Genomic DNA, 27,835 nt, shown 5'->3' on the forward strand with positions numbered 1-27,835 from the left:
TGAATATGCATCGAAGTGGGCGGGGCGAGCCTGGCCTTGATTCGAACGTCATGAATATGCACAGTGCGAAGATCTGCTGCGCCTATGTCGGGCCGTAGATCGCCGAGCTTGGTAAGGGAGCCTACGCAGAAGCCCCCGCCAGCGGGGAGGGCTGTGCATTTTCGTCCACATCCCGAGGTGGGGCTGGCAGGAGATCCTCCTGGGGGTCGCTGGTGGGGGGGGGAAGAGATGCGTGCGGGGGGAGGCGTGCGAAGGGAACGGACCGCGAGGATAAGGAGGCTGGCGTCGGAGGGCCCTGGGGAAAAGAGCTTAGAGGGAGGAGGGCCAAGTGCCCCCCCTCGCCCCCAAATCGGTAGATCGGGGGAGCTGTGGATCCGCGTGCGGGTGGGTCGTCTTCAGCTCAGCCCCTTGCCTGGGATTGAGTCGAGGCGAGTCATGGTGGCCGGGGCAGCAATTGTTCTTTGTAGCCCCTTCGCTGCTGCAGGGATTGTGGAAGGCCTGGCCTGGAGACCCGACTGCAGGATGGCCTAAGGAGCGGGGATGGCGGATTGGTCGTAGAGGGAAGGCCAATTAGGACCATATGGTATGCCCATATGCTCTTAAAGGTAGTTTGTATGCCTTCTCTGCTGTAAGCGGGGCTGTCATTTACACTGGCCAGGGGTAACTGTCCTCGGGCCGTCTCCCTGCTTCCTCGCTTCTGCTAACTGGCACCCCTGCTCGCCTTCTTTGTATGCTTTCTGCTTAATGCGTCCTGAAGCTGCTCTCCACCCCCTTTTGGCTGGAGTTTCCCGCAGTTCTGCCTCTCACCACTCCCTCCCTTTCTTGGCTGTGATTCCAAGAACACCCAACTTACAAATACTTAGCTCCCTTTAAATCTTGCTGAAAACCAGTTACTGCACACAGGCTTTATGAACCTGAAGTACACCCTGTGACCTCTCCTTGTATCCATTTCTGCACCACAAAACACTGCCTCATGCTTGCTGAGCTCCCATCTTCTTTCATGATATTTCCTTGTTGCTTGTGTAAATAGTGGTCTGAACTGGGCTATGAGGACTGTCTAAACTGGCTTTTAAAATTCTGCCATTTGTGAATGTTGGTTGTTGCTTATTGTTTACAATGAAACTTATTCTCTGTTGGGAGAAATCCACCCCTCTCTTGTACTTTAATCACGTGTCAACATTCTCCCACATGCCTTCTGTTTCCTGTATTTCTGCACAATTCTTCCCCCTAATAGAATTATGAGTTTCTTAGCCCATTAACTACTAATCTAGTGGCCCCCTTTCCAATTGCTGTGATAACCTCTTTCCTATCTGCCCTGGTTTCTATTTAGGATTCTTTCTTTGATCTTCTCTGTTTGGAAATAGGGAGCAATACATTTTTAGAATAAATTCATAATCTGTGCATTGTAATAAGCCAGTTTTGTTTCACAAAGGGCCAAGTTTACCTAAATACATCTGTTCCTGGTGCCATTCTTTTCTACCGCTGCTCCTTGAGGAAGAGCCTCCTTTTTATTATCCTTCTGTGACTGTCTCCTATCCATTATTTTTTATTAACATGGTATGTGTGCATTCTATGGACATGCTGAGATTAATGTCCCCTTCATATGTGGACTGTGCAGACAAAGTGGCAGACAATGATTGCTGCAAGGGTCTTACAGGCTGAAAAGGCAGGGTGGCATGGGAAACAATAGCCCAAAGATGGCAAGGGATTTGTCTGGATGCATTTAGTAGATCACTATGGCAGCTGGGATCCCTTGAATTACATTGTAGTAAGCATGTGCTGTCTTTTTACTTATTCATTCCTTCGACTGCAAACTATCAGAATGCAAGTGCTGATGAAAAGCTGTGCAAGTAGTAGTCTGATTCAGTGCTAATTGCATAATAGGTAGTCCCTGCACAATGCAGCACCTTCAGAAGAGAGAGCGGGTGGGGAAAGTTGCACCCATATTACTCTCCACCCCCCACTAGAGCACCTACCATTGCTTCTTAGATACCTTTACTTGCTTAGCTCTTTTCCCATAAGCGCTTCCTTGACACCATTGTTTCTGATGTTCTATGGCGGAAGAAAGCAGTTTAACTGATTTTTGTTGTTGTTGCCAAGTTTCACCTTCTTGTAAATGCAATTCAAAGGCTTTACCATCTTCACCTCCACAGTCCTATTGCATCAGTGCTGGGAATCTGGTTATCCATATGAGGAAATAGTGCTACTTCAACTGAAACATGAAACATTTGTGCTTACAGTTGAAGTTGTTGAAGCTTTAAAAAATGACTACAAACCAGCATTTTAAGAAAGTAGTATGATCCTGGCATGGGCTGGGAATGGGAATGCAGCTGTTTGGGAGACTTTCTGTCTGGATTCTAAAGAACAAATAAGTAAGCAACTTGTATTTATACTGGGTAGAGGGGCTAATGTAGAGAAGAATCTTATTGAGGTCCCAGATCTAAACCCACCTGTGGCATTAGAGACTCTTTTGTTCATGATGCACAGTTCTAGAGGAACAAAGTTATAGCCCAACTTGATTTGAATTCATAGTATGTTGGGAGAGTAGTCATTGATGCGTAGTCCAACCATGCAGTGTTAGAAACTGAGATATGAAAGTTAGGAGCTAAATGGCACCTTAAACCTAGGTTATGGTGCAACAACGGAATGTCTAGGCACGCTTTTTTATAACAAGAATACAAAGCTGAAAATGAATGAGCTGCAGCTATAATATTATGTTCATTTTTCACATGGTCTAGTCCTTCCCCTGTCCACCCCCCTAATATTCTTAAGAGGGTCTCTTCTCCAGTCTTCAGAGAGTAGCTGGAAGTGGGGAGGCAGAAAAAGGTCCTCCTTTCCTTCCACTCTGCAGTTTTAATCTGAAATCTTAGGCACAGTACTGCGCCCAGAATTCAGAAACTGCTCTCCCTAATGAAATTTCCTGTCGCAAAATGCGCCTAGAACAATGGGAGTTTTGAACATTGCAGCCATGGTGTGAGTTGTATAGTTTCCTCTTCTTCATATACCTTCTGCTGGAGAAGTTTTGTATAATGTCTTGGAGGTATAATTGCTTCACAAGAAGAGCCTCTGTAGATATCAAGCCATCGCCTTTAGGTATTTTCTCAGTTCTACTTTCTTGGCTCAGCTTTTGTACTTTCTTCTTTTTACCTACACCTATTGGTGCATTTTTCTCCCACGTCGTATCTGCTGTTTGTTCATCCCCTGGTTTTACCTTAACCAAATCCTTATTATAGTCTTTATGAGTGGTTTCCTTCCTGTGGCATTCCAGTTGAAAATCTCTGGGTTCCAGCAGGAGTGGATTCTGTTGCAAGTTGTACTCACTTAGAAGTCTGTGCCTTCTTCATCCTATGTCATAGGGTTGTGGAGTTGCAACTATATACATGACAAAAACAACTATTTTGCTTTAGATATTCCTTTCTATTCTTTACACTGTGAACTTGCCTGTCTTCTCTGCCTTCTATTGCCTCACTCTTGATCTTTAAGAATTGCCTTTCTGCATATCTCTGTTTCATCACGGTAGCCCAAAGCTCAGCTGTAATATTATGTGCTTCCTTCTTCCTAAGCAGTTTCTAATTCTGATCTCTCTGTTCCTTTCTTGAAACAATTATGGATTGTCTTTAATAATGCATCACTATTAAAGTTAAAGTCTGGTTGGCATCCGTGTGTCTCAGGAGACAATGGAGGAGTGTGCCTCTGGGGATGAGGTCAAGTTGTTGGAAGGTTGCATCGCCTGCTGTGGCTGTGGAGACCCATGTGGGAAAGATACGTTTTGTTGCAGCTGGGGCAGAAAGTACCATTTGGGTATATATGCCCCTTTCTGTTAGTAGTAGTAGTAGTAGTAATAATAATAATAATAATAATAATAATAATAATAATAATAAAATTATTATTTATACCCTGCCCATCTGGCTGAGTAGAAAGTCCAGGCGCTGAAACTAGATTTTGCAACTATCTGAAAAGATCATAAATGGAATGTCACTTTATCTTATGGGTCTTGCAAGTTAATTTTTTTGATCAAGTGTGAAAGAATTCTCTCCTCAGGAGTCTCTCATAACATGAGATACACTCTTGGGAAAATAGAAATTGTACTATGATAACTTCCATTTCAAGACTGAGGCTGTAATCTTATACCTGCTTACCTGAGAGTGAGCCCCATTCAACTCTAGGAGTTGCTTCTGAGTAGACATGTATATAGGATGGGTTGTCAGTCAGTGTCTAAATATAAAACAGTTTTTTCTTAATATTCCTCCCCCCTCACTTTAGAAGCCAAAAGTAACCACCTTCGCTTATCTTTCTTTTTGGTTTTTGTTTACTAGCTTGTTGTGTGTATGCATATGTGTTTTACCAAGGCACTTCCTCTTTGAAGGCTGCTTTACTCTTGATGATTTTCCTGCATTGACATTGTTGTTTCTTTAGTACAGGAACAAGCATATACCATCTAATCTGACACATGTTTCTTTATATGTACCCATGGCAAAATGACCATGCATTCATTTTCCCACATAGAAATAATGTTTGTGTAGATAACAAAACAACATGTTTGGCAGTTTTAACTGCTTGATGAAATATAGTTTGTGTACTTCCTTGTATTTTGTAGAAAGGACTTGTCTGTTTCAGGAGCCTCTTTGCCTGACAGGTTGAAAACCATACTTCATCTATGAAGAAAAGCAAGAGAGCTGAGGAAATAGGATTGGACTGTTTCTCTGCCTTTTTTTATTCTACCTTTATTTAGTTATACTAGTTCTGAATTTGGAGAGAGTCTCATCTTGTCTTGCGTATTTTATTGTGTGTCAGGTATTCACTGCCTTAATAGATTTTGGATGGGGTTCTGGGTACCTTAATGTGTTGCTGGTTTTCAATGTCCACTCAGGTTTCATCCGCTCTCCTTCAGCTATCTTCTCCACTAAATGAAACTCTTTCCCCCTTGCAGGGGATTCTGTATTCAGAAGCAATAGTTCACTCAGGAAGTTCTTGCTGAGTAGGATAAACAGAATGGTACCTCAGACACAGGGGTGTGCAAAGTTGCAATAAAGATTTAAGTTAAGGCAAATGAATATGAGGGGAGAGAGGTTATATGAACAAGTAGCTTAGGCAAAAATAAGGTCTGGGGCTTTGCAAATGTTGGGCTTAGGTGCTACCAGGCTAGAAGTAGGGGATGGGACTAAGGCGCTGTATCTTTGTAGAAATGAGACAGGGCCTTTTTGTGGCAGCAGCCTGTCTGTAGAGAGACTAGTCCCATTCTGACGACATTTCGACTGGCAGGGGAAACATTCTTATTCTGCATTTAATGGTTTTCAGTATATGATTGAAGCTTTTAGCTCTGTTCCTTTTAAGTTTTCAGGTTTTGTTTGGCATGTTCTTTTATGTAAACTGCCTCGGGGGACCTTGTTAGGGCTGAAAAATGATGTTAAAAACATCTTTTATAAATCAAGATTAAACTAGTCAAAGGAGGGGCCTAAGCAGAAAGAGCAGAGGCGGCTGATCTGCCTTCCCTCATCTGAGGCACTGTGCCTTTAAATCACCCTCGCTTTGGAAGGAGAGGCTTGATGGTCCTATTTTGGCATAATGTATAGATGGAGGCTGAGGAGGGGGCTGTTTACAATCTTGTGGCTATGCCTTAAATTCAGCTGTATGCCTGTTGTTCCAGCTCTTTCTGTCATACTGAGGGGGGGGGGGTTACTGGTAGGCCCCCCTCCTCCTCCTGCCTCATTATGGGGATCAGTTCTGTTAGAACAATCTCTTGAGGCACACACTCCTTGTAACCAAGATGCTGGCTTTGCTTTTCTTTTTTAGCCAGGGTTTGGCCCTCTCCTGAAATCTAGCGGGAGGCCGTTGCAGTAGTGACAGGAGCAGGCCCCAGCTTTACCTCATTGAATTCCAGGGGCTGTGCCAAACGATTGAGAAATCTGGAGGGGGGTGGGAGGGGGAAGTACTCCAGATGTTTGCTCCCTGCTCAGTATATCCGGGTTGGGAGTGTATACAGCTGGGATTGGGTTGAGCAGAAACTCGGCTTTGCTGTGAAGGGGTGGGAGCAGAAAGGGACTTGGGAAGAGAAAAGGAGATTCTGACTGGAAAAGCAGCCAAATGTTCTGGCAAAGTGACTGGACCTGGCAAGAGAAAGGCAGGGAAGGAGTGATAGCGAGTTGGCTGGGAAGGACAGGGCGTGGCAGAAAGGTGGAGCAGGGGTGGCCCTGTGGAGAGTGGAGCAAGTCAGCTAGAAAGCCAAAGTTTTATAAGTTTGAGATTCCCATCCTTTAGCATGACTCATGGCCTGGATATTTGTGGGAGACTTGCTTCCTTCACCCTTGTTCCAGCCTGCCCTGGGAGTGGCATAACATGATACATTCTCTCTTTCTGTGTGTGTGTGTGTGAGAGAGAGAGAGAGAGAGAGAGAGTGAGTGAGAGAGAGAGAGAGAAATTCCTCTCAAAGGAACAAAGGAGGATATTGGAAAACTCGCATTCTGGGAGGAAGCATCTATGGTCTGATGTTGCATTGAAGGTCTTTGCTAGCTTTTCAAGTTTTGCAGACTGCCTAAACTCCCTTTCCTGTATCCTAGGGGCTGACATTTATGCTGAGTTCAGAGTCCCAGCCCGGTGATGTGATGGACTCTAATCCTCAGTCGTTGTGCTCCCCATTTCCCTGTACTGCTGCTAATGGCCGGAGAGGACCCAAACAACTAGCAAGCAGTCCGGAGATAGGTATGCCTTGCATTGTGAGCCTTCAGCTCAGCAGAACTGAGTTGATTCTTTGAGCGAGCTAAATATGGGAGATAGTGTGCCAAGTTGCTAGGTATTTAAAATTTTCTGTTTATGTTGGGTGGTGGTGCACCAGAGAATGAAGAATGGAGTCAAATAGCAAGCAGAAGAATCACTTAATGCAGCTCTTGAGGGATTGTAGCTCTTCATTCTGAAAGTAGGGGACAACATATTTGATTGTGTGAAAAACAAAACATGGAAGCTATTGTGTCCAGGAGAAGGCTAACCTTGAACCTTTTTTCCTGACATGCTTGTTTTCTGTGTGCATGGGGGATTCCTCTTTGCCCCAGGTGGCAGCCCTGCACCTATAATTGAAGTGGTGTCGTCCCTAAAAGTTGCACCACATGGTTCTGCTAATCACGTAAAGGCTCTGATCCCACTGCCTGACCTGAGAACAACGGGTGGTATGCAACTAAGTTATATTCAGAGCAGAGCTATTGAAAGTAATAGAGCTAACTTAGTAATGCTATTACTTTCAGTGGGTCCACTCTGAATACTACCATTTGCAATTTAAATGCATTCCAAAAACATTTTCATAGCTTCTGTTGGTAATCTTTATTACCACTATTTCTGGTTTAATGGACTAGAAGATCCTCTAGCCTGACCTGTGTCCAAAGCTGCATGCAGTTTTAGTGGCTTCTCGGTTTCCTGCAAAATAGTTTGGAAATTTAGCAAGGATTATTAGTAGAGCTCATTTTATTTTTATTTTTTGTGTACTTAGGCAATGGATTATTATTTTGATCCATATAATTTAGTTGCCCTGTGTTCTGGTTGAGCTCTGTATAAAATACATCTTTCCCCACATCCTTTTTTCCTCAGGGGATGCCCGTCCAAAGCCACCCGTGAAACCCAAGCCCTGTGTGTTGCCAAAGCCAGCCATGCCAGTGAAGCCTGTTCCTGGACAGCGTCAGGCTCTCTCTGAGGTGCCCTCTGCTGAAAAGATCAACTTGTTGGCTGGGCCCAAGCCATATAGTGGTGGGGCTGGCAATGCTGTTAAGCGTCTTTCTTTTGGTCTAAAGACCTCTCCAAGAGAAGCTACCAATGGAAAGGAGGTTTTGTATCCATTTTCCACCACAGCCAAACCAGCTGGAGATGGAGAAGGAACTGGGCCTGCAAATAAATCAAGTGTTGTGGAGGGAGCATCTGGAGAGGAGTGTGGAGAGTCCTCCAGTGTTCGCAAGGGTGCTGTTCCCTTCAAAGTAATACCGGTGCCAGTAGCAGCCAAACCAGAGCGTTTTCCTGGGACCACAGTGGAGGAGATTTTGGCCAAGATGGAGAAGCCCAACAAAGAAGGGGCAAGCAGCCCTGACAGGCCTCGGCTGGTACGCTCCTTCTTCAGCCAGGATGGTAGCACAGCTGTCCACCTGGGGCCTAGGGGTTATGCTGCATTCCGGAGATGTTCCAGTGGAGAAGGGGGTGAAACAGAGTCGGAGGGTCCTGCTTGCAGAGCCTCTTGTGAAGTTGAGGACAGCATATTGTCAAGGAACAAGGAGGAAATCACAAGCTCAAATGGTCAGCATCTGCCTGAATCTGAGCTACCAGCAAGAGCAACGGAGAGAAACTTAGACTTACTCTCTAAGGACAGGTGAGGTTCAGATTCATTCCACATAATCTTAGATGATCAGGTTTGCAATACATCACAGAGTGCCCTCTGTCAAGGACTGAGATGGGATGCAGGTCAGCAACTATAGAACAGTGCTAGGAAAATGAAAGCAATACAGTAAATGTGTCTAGAAGGTGACCTGCTGGCAGTTCTTTCTTTATTCTTTCACATTTGGCTCTAGCAGAGGTAAATTATTCCTGTGATTTAAGAATGAAAACTGAGGGTTGGCACAACTGAAGGCTACATTCCTGGGCATTACATACATGGCAATAAATACCATTGAATTAATCACAACTTGAATTCAATGGCTAGAATTGGGCATGCTTCTCCCAACTATAGTTTCTGTGAAATCTCAGTAATCTTAAATCCTACGATGATGTCATGAGTGGTAGCAACTCTTGGGATTTATTTGTAGGTGAGCAGTTGATCAGGCACAGGTAACTGCTTTTAGAAGAACTCTGATGATGCTTGGAGCATTTCTACATTGTGGGGGTTGGATTAGATGATAATTGGGGTTCCCCATCTCCTGTTCGTTATGTGATACCTAGTGTTAGGCAGAAAACCCTTTTGTGACAAAAGTAGCACACAATTCTGTTGAGCAGGCTTTGGGGAAACTGGATCTTCAGATGTTGTTGGACTTCTAGCTAGCTAACATGGCTAATGGTTGGATATTATAGGATTTGTAGTCCAGCAACATCTGGAGGGTCACAGGTTTTCCATCCCTGCCTTAGAAATACACTTTTTTCCATCAGTAATCAGGCTTGTTTCCTGATGGTGATGCAATCTTTCTCTCAGCAGCTCCAGTCAACCTAGCATGAGCTGTGATGGAGGCCAACCTGGATATAGCAGTCTACTGTCTCCTCCTGGCGTGAGTTATCTGCAGCACGGCAATTCCTCCGCTGGGCTCTCTCCTTCCTGGCTCTCCTCTGTCTCAGGGGTATCTGCCACCTCTCTCCTTCCGGGCTCCCTCTCTGTAGGGTGCGTGTCTCCTTTCTCTACTAATGCTTCTCTTCAAGAAGAGATTGGTAGCCCAAGCAAACAATGCACTATCTTGCACTGCTATGGGGTTTCCCAGGCCATATTTGTTGCTTTTCAGTAACTGGGTATGTCCTTGTCAAAATCCCATGGGCTGGCTTACGTAGGTGCCTGCAGTTTGAAAGATTCAGTCCCTAACCTCATGTGCAAGACATGGTGACATCGACTCTGAGGAAGTCTTCATTTTTCTACCTTGCATGGTACAGTTTTGAAAAATCCAGAGCATAATCTTGGCATTTGGTATAGCACATAGTGCTCCCACTAACAGTCCCAATACTGCCTTATGCTTTTGGAAGAGTTAGAAAATAAATGAGAAAAATGGATCTGTGACCCTTCAGCTCTTTAGAGAGCAAACTCTGGCCTAGGCTAGCTAGCTAGCCTGAGCCTAGCCCAGGCAAAGTGTGGAAACCTAATGCAGAATACCAGGCCCTTAGCTAGAGGGAAGGGAGCAGCTGTGACTCAGTGAATACAATTTGGTGACCTACAAGGTATGTATGAAGCAGATCCCAGCAGCTGGGCCTGTGGCCAAATAATCTAGCAGTGAAAGCACTTATAACCTCTTGCTGCTTGTTCAGGGATGGGTGATGGTAATGATTAACTCCTTTTGCCTCTCCCAGAGGAGGAGGAGGAGGAGGAGGAGGAGGGAAGGAAGGTCATCAGCCTATTGTGTGATCTACTTAGCTTAGTTCTTCACTTTTCTGAAGGCCTAGTTGGAGAGGAGGCAAGGTCCTGGGGTGGGGCATACAGCCTTGTTACTGCAACACTTTGAACAATTTCTTCAGCCTCTCTTTTCCCCTTCCTCCATTCTTTGAATTTCCTTTCCTTCTGGCTTCCTTCGGGCAGAAATATTGTTGGGGAGGGTCTCGTGGGGTCTTGTAGTGAAACCAGAACTTCCAAGACATGAAGGACAATCTCTAAGGTCTAGAAAAAGAGGGAAGAGGTTAGGATTGGAGGAGACATCCTGTATTCTTTGGGGCTGGAGGGGGACAGATTAGGATGCTCGGGAAGGTTCCAGGGAGGGAGGAATCATATTTTTAAAACCCATTCTTCCCTTGTTTCTCTCCAGGTCTCTCTCCCCAAGACCTATCAACTTCTCACGAAGCTTTCTTCTCGAGTCACTCCTGGGTCCCCTGATGCCCCTGCTGAATCAGCCCAGTCCCCAGAGAGCCCACATTTTCCAGCAGATGTCCCAAGTGCTAAAGCTCAGCTTCCCCCAGGCTCCCCTGATGCACCTACTGAACCCCTCAGATCTCCTGTTAAGGTCTCCCTTGGTCATGCCCAGGCTCCAGGTTCCCCTCTTGCCCTATCTGATCCCTGCCCCCCAGGATCCCCCAGTGGTTTCCTAGGACACTCCTTGTCTTCAGGTCTTGGGGACCTTTCTGCAAGATGTGCTGGGCCATCTGCCAGTTTGACTCATCCTGCTGCTGAGCACAGCCTGGCACCCCCCTGTGGTCTCCGAGGAGTGTCGGAGTCCCCTGGCTCCCCCAGCACTCCTTCTGAGTACCTTGCTAGTTCTGATAAGCCTCCTGGCTCTCCCTCTCATGCGCAAGCCTCCCCCTTACTCTCCAGGGCTAAGGATTCCCTCGACAATCAAGCACCAACATTAACATTTGAGGGTAAAGACCCCCAGTTATCTCAACTGGTTCTACGGCGTGCCTCAGAAGGGGTGCTGCAACCACGGGGTAAAAAAATGGACAAGGAGGAGCTGGGAGGGTCTTTGGCTGTCTTGCCAAGAGGAGGGGACCCAGCTTTAGAGCAGGCTGCAGGGGGAGAGTCCAACTGGAGCTTGTCACAGTCCTTTGAATGGTCGTTCCCTAACCGGGCTCTTGAGTTTGGTGGAAGGAGACTAGGGTCTCCTCCAAGGTCTCCCATTGCGGAGGCTGATGATACTGGTCTCTTGGAGGCAGAATTGGATAGAGAGAGCCTCAGCCCCAAAGGGTCTTATAAGGAAAGAGGTTCAGAGGGCCAGAGAGGAGAGGAGACTGAGGCTTATGGGAGCTTGTTCTGCCACAGCAATTCCAGGAGTTCCCCAGGGATCAGGAGAAAGGCTGAGGACCAGCTGGAGTCCCCTTCAGCCCTTGAGATATCAGCGCCTGGAGGTCCCTCAACTCTGAGGGAGCCTATTAGCCCCAAGCTCAAGGGCCCTATAGCAGCAGCAGAGGTTGGTTGTCAAGAGGAGCATGATGGTTTATTACCCTTTGTCCCAACCCCTGAGGAAGGGGCTTTAAGGGCAATGGAGCCGTTGCCAAGTGTAGAGCAGGCTGCCCCTCCTGCAGAGCCTTGCATCTTATTCTCTGAAGATGTCCAGGTGGGGACAGCTGCTTCCTGCCAAGAAGATGATGGTGCTGTAGGTCTGGCACGTGAAGGCAAGTTGGGGGTTGCTGACCCCGAAAGGAGGGCTGACCCTGATCCAGGCTCACACTGGCTTGATGAACTGCTGGCATCTCCTCCGCCTAGTGCTGATGACATAAAGAAGAGAAGTACGCCCAAGTCAGAAGACCCTACAGGACCGGAGGTAAAGGAACTGTATTTAGTGTGGGGATGGGTGGTTGGCTGAAGACCACAAAACGGGTTGCAAGGAGACAGTTCTACTGGCTTCCTATTTCTAGTGCTTTTAGAACCTGGTAAGAAGGCATTAAATGGGCACAAGCATGGCTAGGTGAATGTGCATTCCTGCCCAGTTAAATAACAGAGACTGAACTTGTCTTTGGGAAGGGCGGGTCTTGGTTTTTAAGTAAGCCGCAAAAGTGGCTGAACAGGTTAGATGGCTGCAGAGTGTGCAAAAGAGGAGGCTGAGCCAAAAGGTGCTGCTGCGTGGGTAATCCTCCAGTCATCCTGGGTGGAGCAGCTTCCCTCACCTCCCTGAATCCAGCCTGCCCGTACACATCAAAGTTACTTTTGTCTGTTTGGTTGGCCCTCTTTGCCACCAAGAAATTGTGCCTTGAGCTCCAGCAGACTCAGCCTAAGAATGAATTGGTGCTTCTTAGTTTGGTAGGGCTCCATAGCTATGTAGCTACAAGGCACATCACTTAATGTACTGGGTTGTATACCAAAACTAATGTGCATACCTTGGTAGGCTCACGTGCTCTAGCGAACAAGAATTAACTGTTCATTAGGTGGTTATAATAGGGGGTGCTTCTGAAAGCCCAAAAGTCTCACAGTCTGATCAGGCTTGCAAGGGGGTTCTTTGCCAGTGAACAATTCAGTACAGTGGTGCCTCGCAAGACGAAAAGAATCCGTTCTGTGATTCTCTTCGTCTAGCGGTTTTTTCATCTTGTGAAGCAAGCCCATTGACGGATTAGCGCTATTAGTGGCTATTAGCGGCTTATCTGCTGATCGGATCAGCTGATAAGCGGCTTAGCGGCTTAGAAAAAGGGGGGGGAGGAAAAAAAACCAGCAGGAACTCGCAAGGCATTGTCGTCTTGCGAAGCAAGCCCATAGGAAATTTGTTTTGCGAAGCACCTCCAAAACGGAAAACCCTTTCGTCTAGCGGGTTTTCCGTCTTGCGAGGCATTCGTCTTGCGGGGCACCACTGTACCAGTGGCTACTAGTTTATTTTCCTGGCCATATAAGTACCTCTTTAATCTTCCTTGCATTTTACCAATATGGAGCTTGCCAAAATTCCAAATTATTTTTGAAAACTAATTTTTAACAGGCACGTTTCAAGCTATAATTTCCTTACATAGAAAACACTTCTATGTAGGAAACTGAGCAAGCATGAAAGACCAAAGAAAGAATTGCCACCAGGTCCCCCCCCCCCTACACATTTACGTAAATAATTGTTTCTATACTAAATGCATGAAACTTCCTTCATCTACACATGAGTGGATGATTACCAAGTGCAGGCTTATCACTCTATGTATGGTCAATTTTTTTAAAATTGTATATAGCCAAAGGCCTTTACAATGGATGACAGAGAATAAAAGGAAAACTTTCCTCTAAAATCATACATGTGGGTTTGATATATGTTTCCATTTGGAGGAACTTTCTAAATGGAAGATTGTAGTGTTAGGAACATAGGAATCTGCCTTAGACTGAACCAAGACCATTGATCCCTCTAGTTCATGTCTAGTTTAGACCTGGGGCCCATTTTTAGTTCAAACATGCTTTTGGGCATAAGCATCTTAATTTTTTACTACATATTTATAAGGTTGTGATGTAGTTGTTGTGCCCACCTTAAGTCATGTTGATCTGGTAGTAGATCTGGCACATTTTTGAAGATATAATGGTCTACACTGACCAGCTGCTCTCCAAGGTTTTGGACAGGGATCTTTACCAGCCCAGTCTGTGGATGGCAGGGATTGAACCTGGCACTTTTACATGCAAAACGTGCTGCTACCCAGTAATGGCTTAAATGTAATGGTTAAAAAATAATAATACAGGAAGGGCTTAGTTAATTTACATTTTCAGTTTCTGTCTCTTTAATGTATTTCTCATATTGGACTGTTGGGAGAAGGGACATCTTTACTAGATCAGATCCCCACTAAATTTGGCTCACTGTCCCATGCCTTTCTAATGTTGCTTTATTTTCCTCGCCTTTCTTTATTAGGATCTTCTGGGATGGTCAAGGAAGGATCTTCACAGCGAGTTTGGCTTTGTAGAAGTTGATCGGTCTGCTACCTTTGGCATGGGTTGGGCTGCTGGTGTTGGCAAGGTAGTTTGGCCTGGTGAGACAGAGCAGGATCGAGAATTTGGCACTGGCCCACAGGAGTGGCTGAGCTCATACAGTGATGCCAAAAGGCAGGATATGGAATTTGGTTCCAGCCAGAAAGTCTGGACCAGAGGAACACCATTGCAGGACAGTTCTAATCCAGGGCAAGAAGATTGGATCACTGCCTATGGCAGCAGTTGTGGTGACCAGAAGATTGAGGAGCCAGATTGGAGCAGCACATATAGCATCAGCACTGCTGAGTGTCAGGACCGAGAGCCATACGTGAGAAAACCAGGCTGGCCCAGACTCTGCAGTAATGAAGATGATCAGGAGAGCAGCAGGTCTGCTGCTGAGAAAATGGGTTGGAGCAGCCCCTATCACGGTGCTACTGAAAGAACTGACTGGCCCAATAAATACAGTGAAGAAAAGGATAGCTGTCCAGAATTGGAGGTCAACACAAAATCATCAGATGCATTTAGCAAATACGGTACTCACAGCCACCAGGATGCAGAGCTCAGTGCCAGGCATTTAGAGGGGCCCAGTGATCACAGTGCTGTCAATGTTGGCTCTCAGGATGCCACGTCCAGTGCCAGCCAGTCAGGCTGGCCTAGTGATTCCAATGTTGACAGCAGGGCTAGCCCAGTGCGGTCAGAGTCCCATGCCAACCAGGTGGAGCAACCTAGTGAATATAGTGCCAATCATCCAGAATCCCAGGTTAGCATCCAACAGCGACTACGACCCAATACATATGGCTTTGATGATGGCAGCTGTCAGGAGTCTGAACTGAGTGTCAAACAGTCTGATTGGCCCAGCAGATATGTCATGGGTATTCCCCAAAGCCATGATGGTGTGTTCAGTGCTGAAAAACCAGATGGAGCCAGTGAATATGATGATAATCAAACACGCTGGGAAAGAGAACTCAGTATTGCAAGCAGAAGCAGCACCACTGAATTTGAGGCTGGTAATCTGGAGTACTGTGCCCGGAAGCCAGTCTGGGCTGATGATTACAACCTTAGGGAATCTGATCTACAAGATAGTGATTTCCCCATTGCCACAACAGAATGGGTCAGAGACACTGATGTCTCGGCAACTAAACAAAATAACCAGTTAGGTGCTATAGGGAAGGACCGAGCTGGTAGTTTTGGTCCAATAGAGTTACCAAGTCTAAGTGTGACCGTGGATTTGGAGGAGACAGCTGGCAGCCTGGTAGGTCAGTCTAGAGACTTAATAGCAGTTGCTATGGATGAGCCTAGAGGAGTTGGAGAGGGGCAGCCTGAGTGGACTCAAGATCTTGGCCTCAGAGGCATGGATCTCTCAAAAGACTTGAAAGTTGGGAGCCCAGATGCATCTGAAAAACCTACAGAGAAGCAGCTTCATTGGTTTCCTTCCTTGGGTCTGGAAACCGTGTCTGCTTCATCAGATGTAAGGACTGTGAATCCAGAGGAGACCAGAGAACCTGGTGTGGGACAAGCAGATTTGGCCTACAGATCTGGCACTGAAAGCATGGAAGTGTCTGATTTGAGGCCCAAGGCTTTGGATGGGGCTGAGGAAGTAGATCTAATACAGATGGACTGGACTGGCGCAACTGGGATAAAGCATAAGGACAGCAGCTATCAGTTTGGAGCAATACCTTTGGATGGTGATGAGATGGAGCATCCAAGAGCAGCTGGAGTCTCTGGAGAAAGGTAAAGGCTGTATCCTAATGTATTATAAAAAGGTTCAGATGTTTTCATGCTTTAGTTCACTTGGTCTCCAACAGGTGCACTTCAGTGTGACAAGAGACCTATGAGAGCTTTCACAGTGGTATTAGAGGAGGATGAGAAGATGAAGGCAGGTGGGTAGGTTGCCCAGGCGATCTGCAGAGGAATTGCCAGGACATTTTCTGAGCAGCTGTGCTGCTGCTTCCGCCATATCCATTGCTATTCACCTCACACCAGTGATGCCATTTCAGCCTCAGCAGTGTCAGACAACAAGGGAAGTGAAGCAGGTGACCTGCCCAAGTGAGTCATAGAGGAACAGTTGGGACCCCTTGAGCAGCTTAATGTGGGTCAGACGGGTGTGTGTGTGTGTGTGTGTGTGTTGGTGAGTGAAGCAAGTGATGGCACAGCCCCATGTCTCTTAAGAAAGTTAGAATGGAAGTGGAAGGCTAAATGAATACAAGTGGACAATGGAATTGAAGTACTGATTTTGTTTTTGCATTGATTTCCTTTTGTAAATTCCTTTTGTAAAGTCAAAAGCACAGTTGCACACTTTTAATCGGTTTGCAACCATTCCCTTTCATCCCTCCATGTTACCCATTGTTAGTACAGCCAGTACCACATATTACTTTGTGTCTATGGTGCACAGCTGCTGAGGTAGGCCGTACAGCTACCTCTTGAAGCCAGAAATCTTTGTGGGAACCAGGAGAGGCAACTTCTACGGCGCTGCAGTGTAGAAACACTGCCCAGGCAATGGAACTTCTTTCCCTCACTCCGTGTGTGGCCCCTAAATCTACTATGAGTTTCCCCCCAGTTCTCCATAGCAGATTTGGGGATGGCATGGGTCACATTTGGTGGTGTGGGAGAGGGAAGAAGAGAGGGAGAAGGTTCCATCCAACAAATAAAATTCTTGTGGTGATGGAACTTTAGCTCAACATATTAGTTGAATATGGCCCTGAGGTTTAGAAGCAACAATCATAGTGTGTAACTCTTGTTTCTTTTGTGAGAAAATCCAGTGATGCTCCACTGCTACCCTCCATCTGGTCATGACAGCAACTGCACACCCAGTAGCCATGATGTGCACTGTTTTGTTTTTCTAACTGTGGAAACACAGTAGAGTACTGTGGCTGTTGTAGAATGAAATCAGGCAGGCGGGGGGGGGGGGGGGGGCTGCAGCAGGTTACCTGGAGGTATATTTTTACTCTCCTTAGCTGACCAGACAAATGCCTAATGATACAGCTGCTGTTCTGCAAGAGCTGTCACCTTTGCTGTCGTATGATCAGTTCCACTGTCTTGTCTTGGGTTGGTGCCATGTTCAGCAGGAATGAGAAGAGGACTGATTCTTTTATGAATTGCTTCTAGTGTTTGGCTTTCAATTAGCTGTCTTGCTTCAGCAACATCCTGTACCAGCAGGTCCCATGTCTTATGCACATAATTAGCACTCTCATTCAGTATGCTCTGAAGTCACAACCTCTTTGTTATGGGTGAAAATGAGTGACAGTATCTATAATTCTCTTTCCTATATTGTATTCTGTAAACATCTCTCTTCGTCATCACTTGTTTCTCTTCAGCCTTGGATTTGCTGACTAGTATTTTTAAAAAAATGATTCACTTCCCTCTGTGCCCCCCATGCCTCTTGCTGTGGTCCCTCATTTACGCAATTTTCTCCTGTGGCCCCCTTGGAATATCCTGGGCCCCAGCATATGGCCCCTGGTTGTGAAACACTGCTCTAGATTGGAGTAGGAGTGCTTTGTCAGGATGTGAGGTGGCATTGCTCCCTCCTTTGAACATGTGCTTTTGAGCACCTCTTTTTTGGCAATACATTCTCCACAACTAGGTACTTGAGAGACCAGCAGCAAGTATGGCTTAAGGATTGTGCTGATGTGGAAGTGGCACACTATTTCAGAGGTAGGAACAGGTTCCATAACAGAAGTAGGTCAGAAGGGGTTGGACCAGGCCCTTGTGGTCTCTTCCTGGAATGAAGTGGTAGCTAATTCCCCCCCCCCCCGCACTCAAATCTGGATCCATACCTGTATTGCTTTCACTAGGGAAATAACAATTTTGATGACTGTCCAGCTTCTTTGAAATGCAAAACAGAGTAGGAGTAGCAGACTGCACAAACCCCTGTCGCCTTTCTCCCACTTTCCTAAACTTGAAACAATTTTCTTTTTATACAGCTAATGCTGTTGCCATCTTTCTATCACTTTCTGTGGGTTATAACCAGCATCTTTCTGTTCTAGCATTTGAGGAACTCATGTCACTGCTTGGAATAAGACTTCCAGATTGTGAGCTCTTTTAAATGCGAAGTCATCAAATTGGATTGTGATTATGGAAAGCAAAAGGGACAAGAAAGATAGTTTGCAGTGCTGCACTTTTTAAGCTAACCATGAAACAGGGGCAAGCTATTATTTATTAGTCACCATTATGCTGGAGCCCCAAGTGGCCAACAGTGAAAATTAAATATATTAAATTTAATCAAGTACAGCAGCAAAAATGAACCATAGCAAACAAACAGACTAAATACTAAACTCCTCTTGAGCATAAGCCTCATTGTCATCAAGTTTATCAAATAATGTTAAAAGCACTGATTCGTAACATGTTGAAAATGTTGAAAGGCCTGGGGAAAGAACTGAAGTCTTCTCATCGTGCCCTCCATATATGTGTAGAAATTAGGAAGAATTGGGTCAGTTTCAATCTCAAATAACTGATTGCCATCATCTCGTCCTTGTAACCTAATGAAAATGGATAGTTATAGAGATGGCCTTGGCAACTGTAGAGAGAATTCAAGGAGAACAACAAGGTGTGACTTTCAATGCCATGCACACAGCCATTTTAAAAGGTGCAGGTTTCACTCAAGGACTCTTCTTAGCTAAAAGATGTGCCTTCTGATTTGGCTAAAATGGGGGATGGAGAGAATTGAGGGTACAGCCAAGGTCACCCAGTGAACATCATGGCTGAGCATGGATATTAACTTGGGGCTCCCTAGTCCAAGCCTAGCATGCTGCCTTTCTCTGATGTGGAATCCTTCTCATGTGCATGCCTAGTCATACTCTTGTTTTGAAGCTGCCTCTGCCTGTTTTGGTTGCTGCGTAACTTCCAGACAAAGGCTTTCTTGTATATTGGGTAATTTTGTACACTTGACACCCTTAAGCCGTGCATGGAGTGATTGAATCTCTCTGCTAATCCCTGCAACTCAAAATGAGAAACCAGGAAGTATCACCATCCAAACCAGTGTAAATTGAATGAAAATTAATTAATGTGTTGTGTCTTGGGTACTCCCCCTCTTCATACTTACGTTCTTCGGGCCACAGAGGGAACAGAATGCAGCAGTGCCTAGCAGCTCACTGAAGTTGATTAAGGCTATAATCCTATTGTCCAGTTTGCATGTAGCAGCCATGCTCTGAAATGAACTATAGCTTATCTTAAACAAGCAGTATACTTGTACATGGTGGTCGGATTGTGACCTCTGTGTTTGTCCTTTTTCAGAAGCACATCATTGCTGGCTTAGCATTGCATGCAAACCGGCACTCATGGTTTGTTTCCCACTAAACAAACCACAAGTGGCAAACCAAAGACAAACCTCGATTTCTTACTCATGGTTTGTTTGAAAATGCTCCAAAAACATGGGGTCATGGTAAACCGTAACTTTAGGCTATGGTTTACCATTACATGCTAACCAGGACTATGTGTGTTATGTGAGAGTAAGCCTCATTGAACAGAATGGGACTTAATTCTCAGTAAGCATGCATAGGATTGTTCTTTTAGAGTTGCCCTTAAGGGAATGTAAAACCAAGGAGGTTGTCAAGCCAGGGTTTTTGCAGGCTGTGGGTTGTAAATTGGGCAGACATGTCATAACGGCAGCCTTTGGCCTGAGGAATCTGTAGTCTGTGGGGTAGCTACAGTTACATATTCCACACTCCTCATTACAGTCCAGCCTTTTGAAATGGCCATATAGTATAGCCTGTATTTATTTTGGCAGTCGGGAAATGTGCAGGTTTATCTTTCCTCCTGTCTTCTCTAATGCAAACTGTTGCTGCCTTGGATCGCATGAGCTTCCACCTGCATTGTGAAGTGGATATCCCTACGATGATTGTACCATGTGGCTTAAGTGTAGGGTCATGATTTGAGTTCTCTTTGAGGTATTTGTACTCTTTGACCATTGGCAATTGTAGGTTTGAATCCTCTGTTGTGGGTTTGTCCATCTCTGATGCCTCCTTAGGCCTGCATCATGTTTGTAAGGTATTCATTCTCGCTTTGGCTGTCGAGTCCTGACCTTCACATACCGTCATTTCTTTTGTACAGTGAGGAGAAAAATGGCTTTGGGATGATTAGGAGATATGGAGATGCTTAGAGTTGGGGAGGGGGAATTTTGCTAGGATAGTGAGAGACCTGTTGATAAGAATTAAGAAGAACCTTACCCTAATGTTCATTATCTAACATCCAAACAGAAAATTCCGTAGCGAGCGACTCTCCAGCCCCAGCTGCCTGCAGGAAGACATGGTTTCCAATAGTGCTGTCAAAGAGGTGGCCCAGCAGAAGAGACCTGCCTCCTTCCACAGCTGCCATTCAGAAGAAGAGAGGATACTGCGCAGCTTGCGTAATAACCAGGGGGCTCTTGCTGAAAGGGCTGAAGGACTGCCTTTCTCAGCAAAGGAGGATGGAAAAGCTTTGTCTGCTGCAGATGGTGGGGACAGCCAGTTAGACAGTGGAAATGGGAGTCAGCTACCCGTGGACCTGAGTGTGTTGAATCATCCAGAGCAAAATGGAAGTCAAGCTGCACAGCCCATATCACAGAAGGCTCCTGCTTCAGAGGGAGCTATTGCTCCTGAAGGGGAGAACTTCATCTTCTTAGAGGTAAGTAGTACTTAAGATGTTTCTGAGGTACCTGCTTGACCCCTGAGCCTTCTCTGCAGGATATGGGCTTATATGTGCACAGCAATTCTAAGGTTTGAGGGGCTTTTACATTACATTTAAATGCGTAGCTGATATAGAAACATGGGTTCCTAATGCTTTCTTTCAGGCAAATGCTACATTTCAGACCTGCTTTACAAAGGGTTTTGTCATCTTCTATAATTGCTTCTGGATTGAGAGGGATTGCTAAATCAGTAGAGCATGAGGCTGTTTATCTCAGGGTCATGGGTTTGAGCCCCATGTTGGGCAAAAGATGTTGCATTGCAGGGGGTTGGGCTAGATGACCCTCATGGTCCCTTCTAACTACAATTCCATGATTCTGTGATTCTATGTATAAAAATAGCTCATAACCTTGCCTTTTTTGGCTGTATTTTGGTAGCTGACTCCAGATAATATTTCAGGCTTCACAAGTTGACTCATGAGTCATGAGTCCTCCAACAAACAGCTTATGTCTTGCTGCTGAAGTAGAAATAAGCTGGAAGACTAGAGAGTGAGAAGAGAAATCTAAATCCTTTTTCTAATATTGCCATTTCAGTTGGGCAACCTTGAACCAAAGTTATTTTTGTCCCTTGGTTTTCTTGGCAAGCTGTAAATCATTTGTAGGAAAGGTTTCAGCCAACCACCCATGCCAGTCTGCCCAGAAGCCTTCCCACACAGCCTGGTGATGCCCTTGTGTTGTGCTACATGGGCAGAGCTAGTGTGTCCAGGCTTTTGGTAACCAGCCTCATCCCACACTTTAGACTTGAGTGACATCCCAGGACAATGTAAGGAGCCTGATGCAGTGCAATCTGGTTGGAAAAATTCATAAGCAGTTCTCCCTGCCTTCCTCTACTCATAGCTGTCAGTCGTTCACCTAAAATTTAGAAGGTGAGCTAACCATAGAAGAGTATTTGGGGCAGGAAATAGAAGAAAACCGACACATATTAACAGTTTTTAATGAAAGGACAAGTTGTTAATGGTTGAGCTCAGGCTTTGTGGGAATATGTGGATGTTTTGCTAGCTGTGGTCCTGCAAGCTGTGCATGTCTCTGGAAAGTGTATGAAGTACTCTTCAGTTTCTGCTCCTTGGAGGAACTGAAGCTGAGAAGGATCTATGGGGGCACTCTGGGTGTTGCTGTGCATTCATTGAGGGAGAAATGTGTTTCTCTGATCTCTTTGTTCTCCTCTTCTGTATGCTTTCAGGATACAGAGGTTCTTGACAACACTGTGTATCGTGACCGTGTTAATTTGGGCCGTAAGCGAGGTCATCGTGCACCAGCCACCCGGTCTGGAGGGGCTCTTTCCGAGAATGACGGAGACAATTGGATGTTCAGAGATTCCACAGGTAGCATGGAGCGTTGCATCCTGGGCCTGGCATGTAGCCTTCATTGGTGTATTCCCAACATCTGTTACTGAAGCGGTTTTGGATGTGTTATCTCTTTGTGTCTTACTTGGTTATGTCATTTTGTGTGTGGCTTATTTTGTTAACTTACATTCTTGCCTTTCTTCACAAAAAGCTCTAGGCAGCTTGCATATGATTCCCAGGCAGTGTTCACTACAGAGGCACTGCTTAGGGTCAGGCCATCTTAAGGTAGTTTATATCATGCTACACGTACAAGAATGCAAGTTTCTATCTAGAGCTTCCAGTCTAGAATTTGACAGAGTGAAGAGGAGATAACCAAGGCAGCAGTATGTGGTTGCTTCAGTTACATGTTCTTAGGCTTTGTTATAGGCTTCAGCAGATGTGTCACATATAGCATGACTTGGTGTGACAAAAGTTTCCAACAGGAGTGTCCTATGTTGCCTGTCATTGCTGCGTTCTAGGCACTGCACTTTAGATTATGTCATTCTTTTCCTCCTGTTGGGGCATGGATTAAAATGCGTCACATGGTGTCAGCATGGGTTCTTCTGCATTATAGCATTGCCATTTTCTTCCCTGTTTAGAGCCTCGAATAGTTTCTGCGGTCTCTGATGAAGAAGCCCCAGAGGAACCAAGGAGCAGGAAGTCACGAACATCTCCACTGTCAAAGGGGGTAAAGGTCCCTCTCTTCCCAGGGCTGAACCCATCGGCATTGAAGGTAGTACCTGGAAAGGGGTTGGGGACAGGATAAAGAATGACACAATGTTAACAAAATGGGTTGGCTCTTAGAAACTGAGTGGCCTTTGCTATCAGGTAGTGGAATGTTAAATGTTAGAATTCCAAGCTGAAATCAAAGTACTGAATGAAAGGAGGGGGGAGAAAAACTCATGGAGAATGAGACAGTCAATGCTTCCAAGTCATGGTGGATAAACATTACTTCCATCATGCCACTGAACATCATTTGCTCAGGATCACCAATGGTAGAATGCTATTGCACTCATATTTGATAGGCATCTGGTTAGCTACTATGAGGAACCAGGATGCTGGACTAATTAGCTAATAAACCTCTGGCCTATAGGCGGCCGGGGGTTTCAGGGGTTCAGGAAGGGGTTTGCATTGAAATCCTACTAAAATGGTGGAAAAAACATTTATTTTAGCAGGAGTTTCAATGTGAACCCATTGTGATAAGGAAGGGAAGTGCATGCATTAAAACCCCTGCTAAAATGAAAGGACGAAAAACCTTTGCTTTAGCAGTAGGTTCAATGCAAATCTCCTGTTATAAAAAGGTGTTGGCATTGAAAGCCCTGCTAAAACAAAATGTTTTTCACTGTTTTAGTGAGGTGATTGACAAATGGGTGGCCTTGCAAGGCTTGTTTTGGCCCACAGGGCTAGTTGTGTCCAATTTGGCTTGCAAGGCAATCCTGGCCCATGGAGCCAAAAGCTTCCACACACTTGAGATAGGTCTTTGCTTTGTCAGAGGAGATTACTATCTAACCTGCAGCCCCTGATGGTAAAGAAAGTGCAGGGGGCAGTTATGAGAAAAAACAGAAAATTGCCAATGATAGATCAGGGAGTAGGACAACTCTAAGCAAATGTTAGATGTTTTTCTAAATGCCTGCTTTTGTAAATTTGTTGTCCTCAATCCTAGGCCAAGTTGCGAGGCCGAAACCGTTCTGCTGAGGAAGGGGATCCACAAAGTGAGGCCAAGGAAACCCATGTTCAGCGCTCTAAATCGTGCAAGATTGCCAACATCACTGGGAAGCCTCTGGTGCTGCCACCCAAACCAGAGAAATCCTCAGGGTAGGTGTGTGGTGGTGGAAAATAACATATGTCGGTGGTGGTTATCCTGCTTGCTGCAGAACATGAGTGTGCTGCAACTCTTTCTGGCAACTATAGCAGAAGAAAGGCAGCAGCCAACAATAGACAGGAAATTAGGATAAAGATCATATATACTATCAGTGTTCTCAATTCTCCAAGTACCATTGCTTATGTAGTCAGAACATCACCACCCATGCACAAGAGGCAGCACCCCAGGTTTGCAGAAGTACAAAAAATCTTGAAGGAAGAAACCTTTTTGAGGGGAATGCCTCCTTCCCCAAAAAACATCCCATTGAGAACTAAGTGTGCTTAATGAGTACAGAATGTTCCTTGACTAGGGAAAACCAGGGATGGGGAAGAATGGAATGGAACAGCTGGAATCCCGAATGGAGGGCATTTGTTCAGTCATATGGACTTTGCTGGCCTATTGTTGGTCAGTTACAGGTGTCTGTATACCATTTGTCCCTCTAAGTCATGGTCCTCTGTATGTTATCAGACTGAAACTCCCATTGTCCCTGACCGCTGGTCATGCTGGCTGGGGCTGAGGAGAGTTGCAGTCCATCCACATCTGGAAGACCACAAGTTCTACTCCCCCTCCCCCTTCTCTGCTCTGAACAATGCATAGTCATTCTTAGTTGGTGGAATGTTTTGTCTTTTTAGTGCTGGCATCGAATGAGACTCTGGCATGCCAACTAGTCAAGACCTCTTAGTGGTTGGCGTTCAGCTAGAGGGAAAGGGACAAAGGCATTTTGCGTTAAGACTCTTACCTGATTCAGACTCATGGCCTTTCCCTCCTCCTCTCTCTCCCCATTGTTGCTTTTTGAACATCCAGCCTGATAAAGAGTTCTGGGCAACTTGAAAGCTTGTCTGCTGTTTTGTGACATTTTTGGTTGGCCTAATAAAAGTATTGTCCTAAAACAGATTTTGGAGTTCAGTGATGTGTTCCCAGCAAATGACCTCGTGGGATATTCTCATTTTTAAAGTAAACTTTGCAGTTGTCTGCTCCCTCTTTGAGCATTCAAAAACTAATGTTACAAAAAGTTTGAAACTGGATGTACTCTTACTTTTGGAATTGCCTTCTCCCATGAGAACCTGCGCAGGAATGCTGTTCCGCTACAGAGGCCCCCTACTATATTCACTTGCTGTTAGAGACACAGCTAACGGGCTGATGTCTGTGTGTGTGTGTGTGCATGTGTGTGTGTGTGAGAGAGAGAGATAGAGATAGAGAGAGAGAGAGAGAGAGAGAGAGAGAGAGAAAGCCTTCTCTGTTGTGGTGTCCACATTAAGGAACAGCCTGCCTAGGGAGATGCACTTGACTTCCTCATTGCTTGCCCTTCAGCAAGCAGTGAAGAACATCTTATTCCAGCAGGTGCTCACTTAACCTGGCCTCTCTCCATGATGTTTTAATTGTTGTTTTCAGCTGTTGTCTTACTGGTTTGTATTTATGATTTGTATTTTATGACTGTAGCCGTGGTCTTGTTGTAAGCTGCCTTAGTCCACTTCTGTGAGCAAAGGCAGGTAGAAGTAACTGAATACATAAGAAACATAATAAATATATAATTTTGGGGCAAACTTTGTTACTTAGTGTTGTGATTTTGGGTTCTGCCATGGGTCACAGCGCTACCTGCTCCTTCAGGCTTCCTGCCCACAACTCATGAGACATATTAGATTGGGGTGTGTGTGTGAAATTAGTGGTGCCAGGGCTCTTAGATCCTATTCTCTGCACTCTGCCTCCTTGCCTGTGTAGTGTTGGAGGGGTTGGAAAATTGTATACAGTGGCATGTCTGTGTGGCTGCATGCTGAGCATATTCAAACTATTTCTTAGCATCCAGGTCCATCATTTTGCCTCTGGAATGTGGGTAACCCATTATTTTTTTTCTATCGTAGTTCCACCTTTTGCTTTTAACCATTTCCTGACTCCCCTAGGTCAGAAACATCCTCACCCAATTGGCTGCAAGTCCTGAAGTTGAAAAAGAAGAAGTCTTGAAATAAAAACATTCAGGCAAGTTTCTCTTCTCAGATGCAGGGCTTAAGTCTAGCTTTCCAAATGGGCATCTGATCCCTAATATTTGTGCAAGTGGGGTCATCATTGCTTTCCAAGTGCACTATATTCAGCACAGCTGGCCATTTTGGTTCTGCAGCTGCAAGAAAAGTTTGTTGGAATCTTGGCAGTTTGTCAAGCATGCTTACAGAAAAATGTCTGTGGCTGTTGTACATCAAGCATTAAGACCTCTGAATTGTTATCTGAGAGAACAGGATGAGGCATTTAGGCCTCCTGGAAGTTGAAGCACTCTTCATAGTGGATGTCAGTTGGACAGAGTTATAAGAGTGGCCATTAAATCTCTTCCCTGCTAGTATCCTTATACCCCAAATTCTCTTCCGTGAGCTCTCACTGAAGTCTTGTCCAGATTGCACTCAGCAGCTTCAGGCTGCTTGTGTTAGCTTTTGCACAAAAGTGTGATTTCAAATACAATGCTTTTCAGTACACATTTATTTTTGTTGTGTTTGTGTGGGGTGGGGATAGGGAGCTTGGGGAATCCTCCTGTCCTTTTTGACCTTTCCATTTACCACTCTGGTAATGTATACTGGGTTAGTCCTGGTACTATAAGGACAAAGCTATAGTTAGTAGAACTGCATGAGCCCAGAAGGCTGCACTAGTGGATTACCTGTGCTTGCATTGTGGTAACTGGCACTCTGGAATCCTACATAGGTGAATTATCATGCATGTTCATGATAATCATGCTCTTGCCTAGCTGTTTGTAATCCCACAGACAGCTGCAGTAGAGGAGCCTAAAACATTTGCCATCTGTCAGAGGTCCATTGCAGTTAATGTAAAGTGACAAGACCATCACAGGATGAGTCATGTGCTTTGATTCCTGTGTAAATGGTATGTGCATATTGTAGGTGAGGAAACTAGCTGCCAGGCTGAAGAAGTGTGACTGGTATAGGGCAATTCCCAATGAGTGCTGCACTGGTTGACCTGGGAATTGTTGCAAAAACAACAGTCTTCCGTCACCTTCAAGACTTACATGTTTATCAAGGCTCAAACGTTTGTAGACTAGATTCCATTTCGTCAGATGCATGACATATTGTCCTAAGTAGGTGCATGCACGCAATATATGCGCTTTTGGGCTGTGTGGGTGTATGAGGATAGAAGCAAATGAAATGCAAAAAGTACAGGTCGTGTCATAGCACTTCCATGTATTGCACAGAATGAATGCTAGTCTACAAAAGTTTAGGTCACAATACATTTGTTACTCTTTGGGCTGTCTTTGCTGCACCAGACTACCATTATTCCAGGAACTAGAGTAGCATTCCAGCAGCTGGAACCGCATGTGGTGGGAAACATCCTGTGTCTGCAACTTGCAGGCTATTCTAGGAACTTTTTGCCACCTAGTGGGCAATGCTGCACATGACTTCCCGTTTATTTTGGTTGGAGGTAATGGAAGATTGGTTCCTTGGGAATTCTAATAGAAAGAGAACTGAAGAGGGAATTTGGCATACTAAATATCTATGCAGTTATAAAAGGGCACCTTGATTTGAACGTGCTGCTCCAAAGGGTGTGTAGGCTTGTGTGGGAGACTAAGCCTTTAACATGTTTTGCCCATGAGCCAAAGTTGGGCGGTGATGCATAAGTCTGTAGGTGGGATTCCTGCACTATAGCAAATAAGCCTGCCAAGCTTTGTAATTCCTGTCATATTCTTCTTTTTGTTGCAGGTGTTGCTCTCCTGCTACTGGGCCCCTGACAGCTGAAGTTCCAGTGAGCTGTTCACGGGTGGGAGGCAGCATGTTGGGTCTGGAGCCAGAATCCCCACCTAACAACTTAGAGGGATTGGGATGGGGTGGGGGGAGGTGGGAGGTGGGGAGGGGAGAGGGAAGACAAGGCACATTTATGCACTTTGTATCACATTCAGTCACTCATGCATATGGCGGTCAGATGCTCTCTGCCGCTGTCCTGGCTGTTTTCTCCTTTTTTCCCTCCTTCTTATACCACATACATTTTTATAAAGTATCTTTATTCTTTTT

General features: G+C 45.3%; 1 protein-coding gene across 4 annotated transcripts; it reads left to right on the forward strand.

The window, feature by feature from the left end:
* Positions 1-27,660, forward strand: TNKS1BP1 (tankyrase 1 binding protein 1). 4 transcript variants are annotated; one of them, XM_082202375.1, is made up of 12 exons: positions 1-111; positions 6,558-6,699; positions 7,576-8,341; positions 9,155-9,227; positions 10,461-11,909; positions 13,944-15,730; positions 20,191-20,596; positions 21,835-21,976; positions 22,576-22,709; positions 23,640-23,791; positions 25,736-25,811; positions 27,527-27,660. In XM_082202375.1, the coding sequence occupies exons 1-11, from the start codon at positions 85-87 to the stop codon at positions 25,794-25,796; spliced, it is 5,139 nt and encodes a 1,712-aa protein (XP_082058501.1). In that variant the 5' UTR covers positions 1-84; the 3' UTR covers positions 25,797-25,811; positions 27,527-27,660. The 4 variants fall into 4 exon arrangements, with proteins under 4 accessions (XP_082058501.1, XP_082058499.1, XP_082058500.1 ...); XM_082202373.1 differs by having other exon boundaries at positions 40-177; XM_082202374.1 differs by having other exon boundaries at positions 40-177; positions 9,158-9,227.
* The last annotated feature ends 175 nt before the right edge of the window (positions 27,661-27,835 follow it).

This window comes from Podarcis vaucheri (genome assembly GCF_965113315.1).
Source record: "Podarcis vaucheri genome assembly, chromosome: 1".
Classification (NCBI taxonomy): domain Eukaryota; kingdom Metazoa; phylum Chordata; class Lepidosauria; order Squamata; family Lacertidae; genus Podarcis; species Podarcis vaucheri.

Excerpts from the sequence above, each read along its gene's own strand:
- TNKS1BP1 (XM_082202373.1), top strand. The coding sequence starts at position 85 with ATGTCGGGCCGTAGATCGCCGAGCTTGGTAAGGGAGCCTACGCAGAAG. Across the intron at positions 9,228-10,460 it reads GTCTACTGTCTCCTCCTGGC|GTCTCTCTCCCCAAGACCTA; the intron begins GTGAGTTATCTG and ends GTTTCTCTCCAG. Across the intron at positions 23,792-25,735 it reads AAACCAGAGAAATCCTCAGG|GTCAGAAACATCCTCACCCA; the intron begins GTAGGTGTGTGG and ends TGACTCCCCTAG.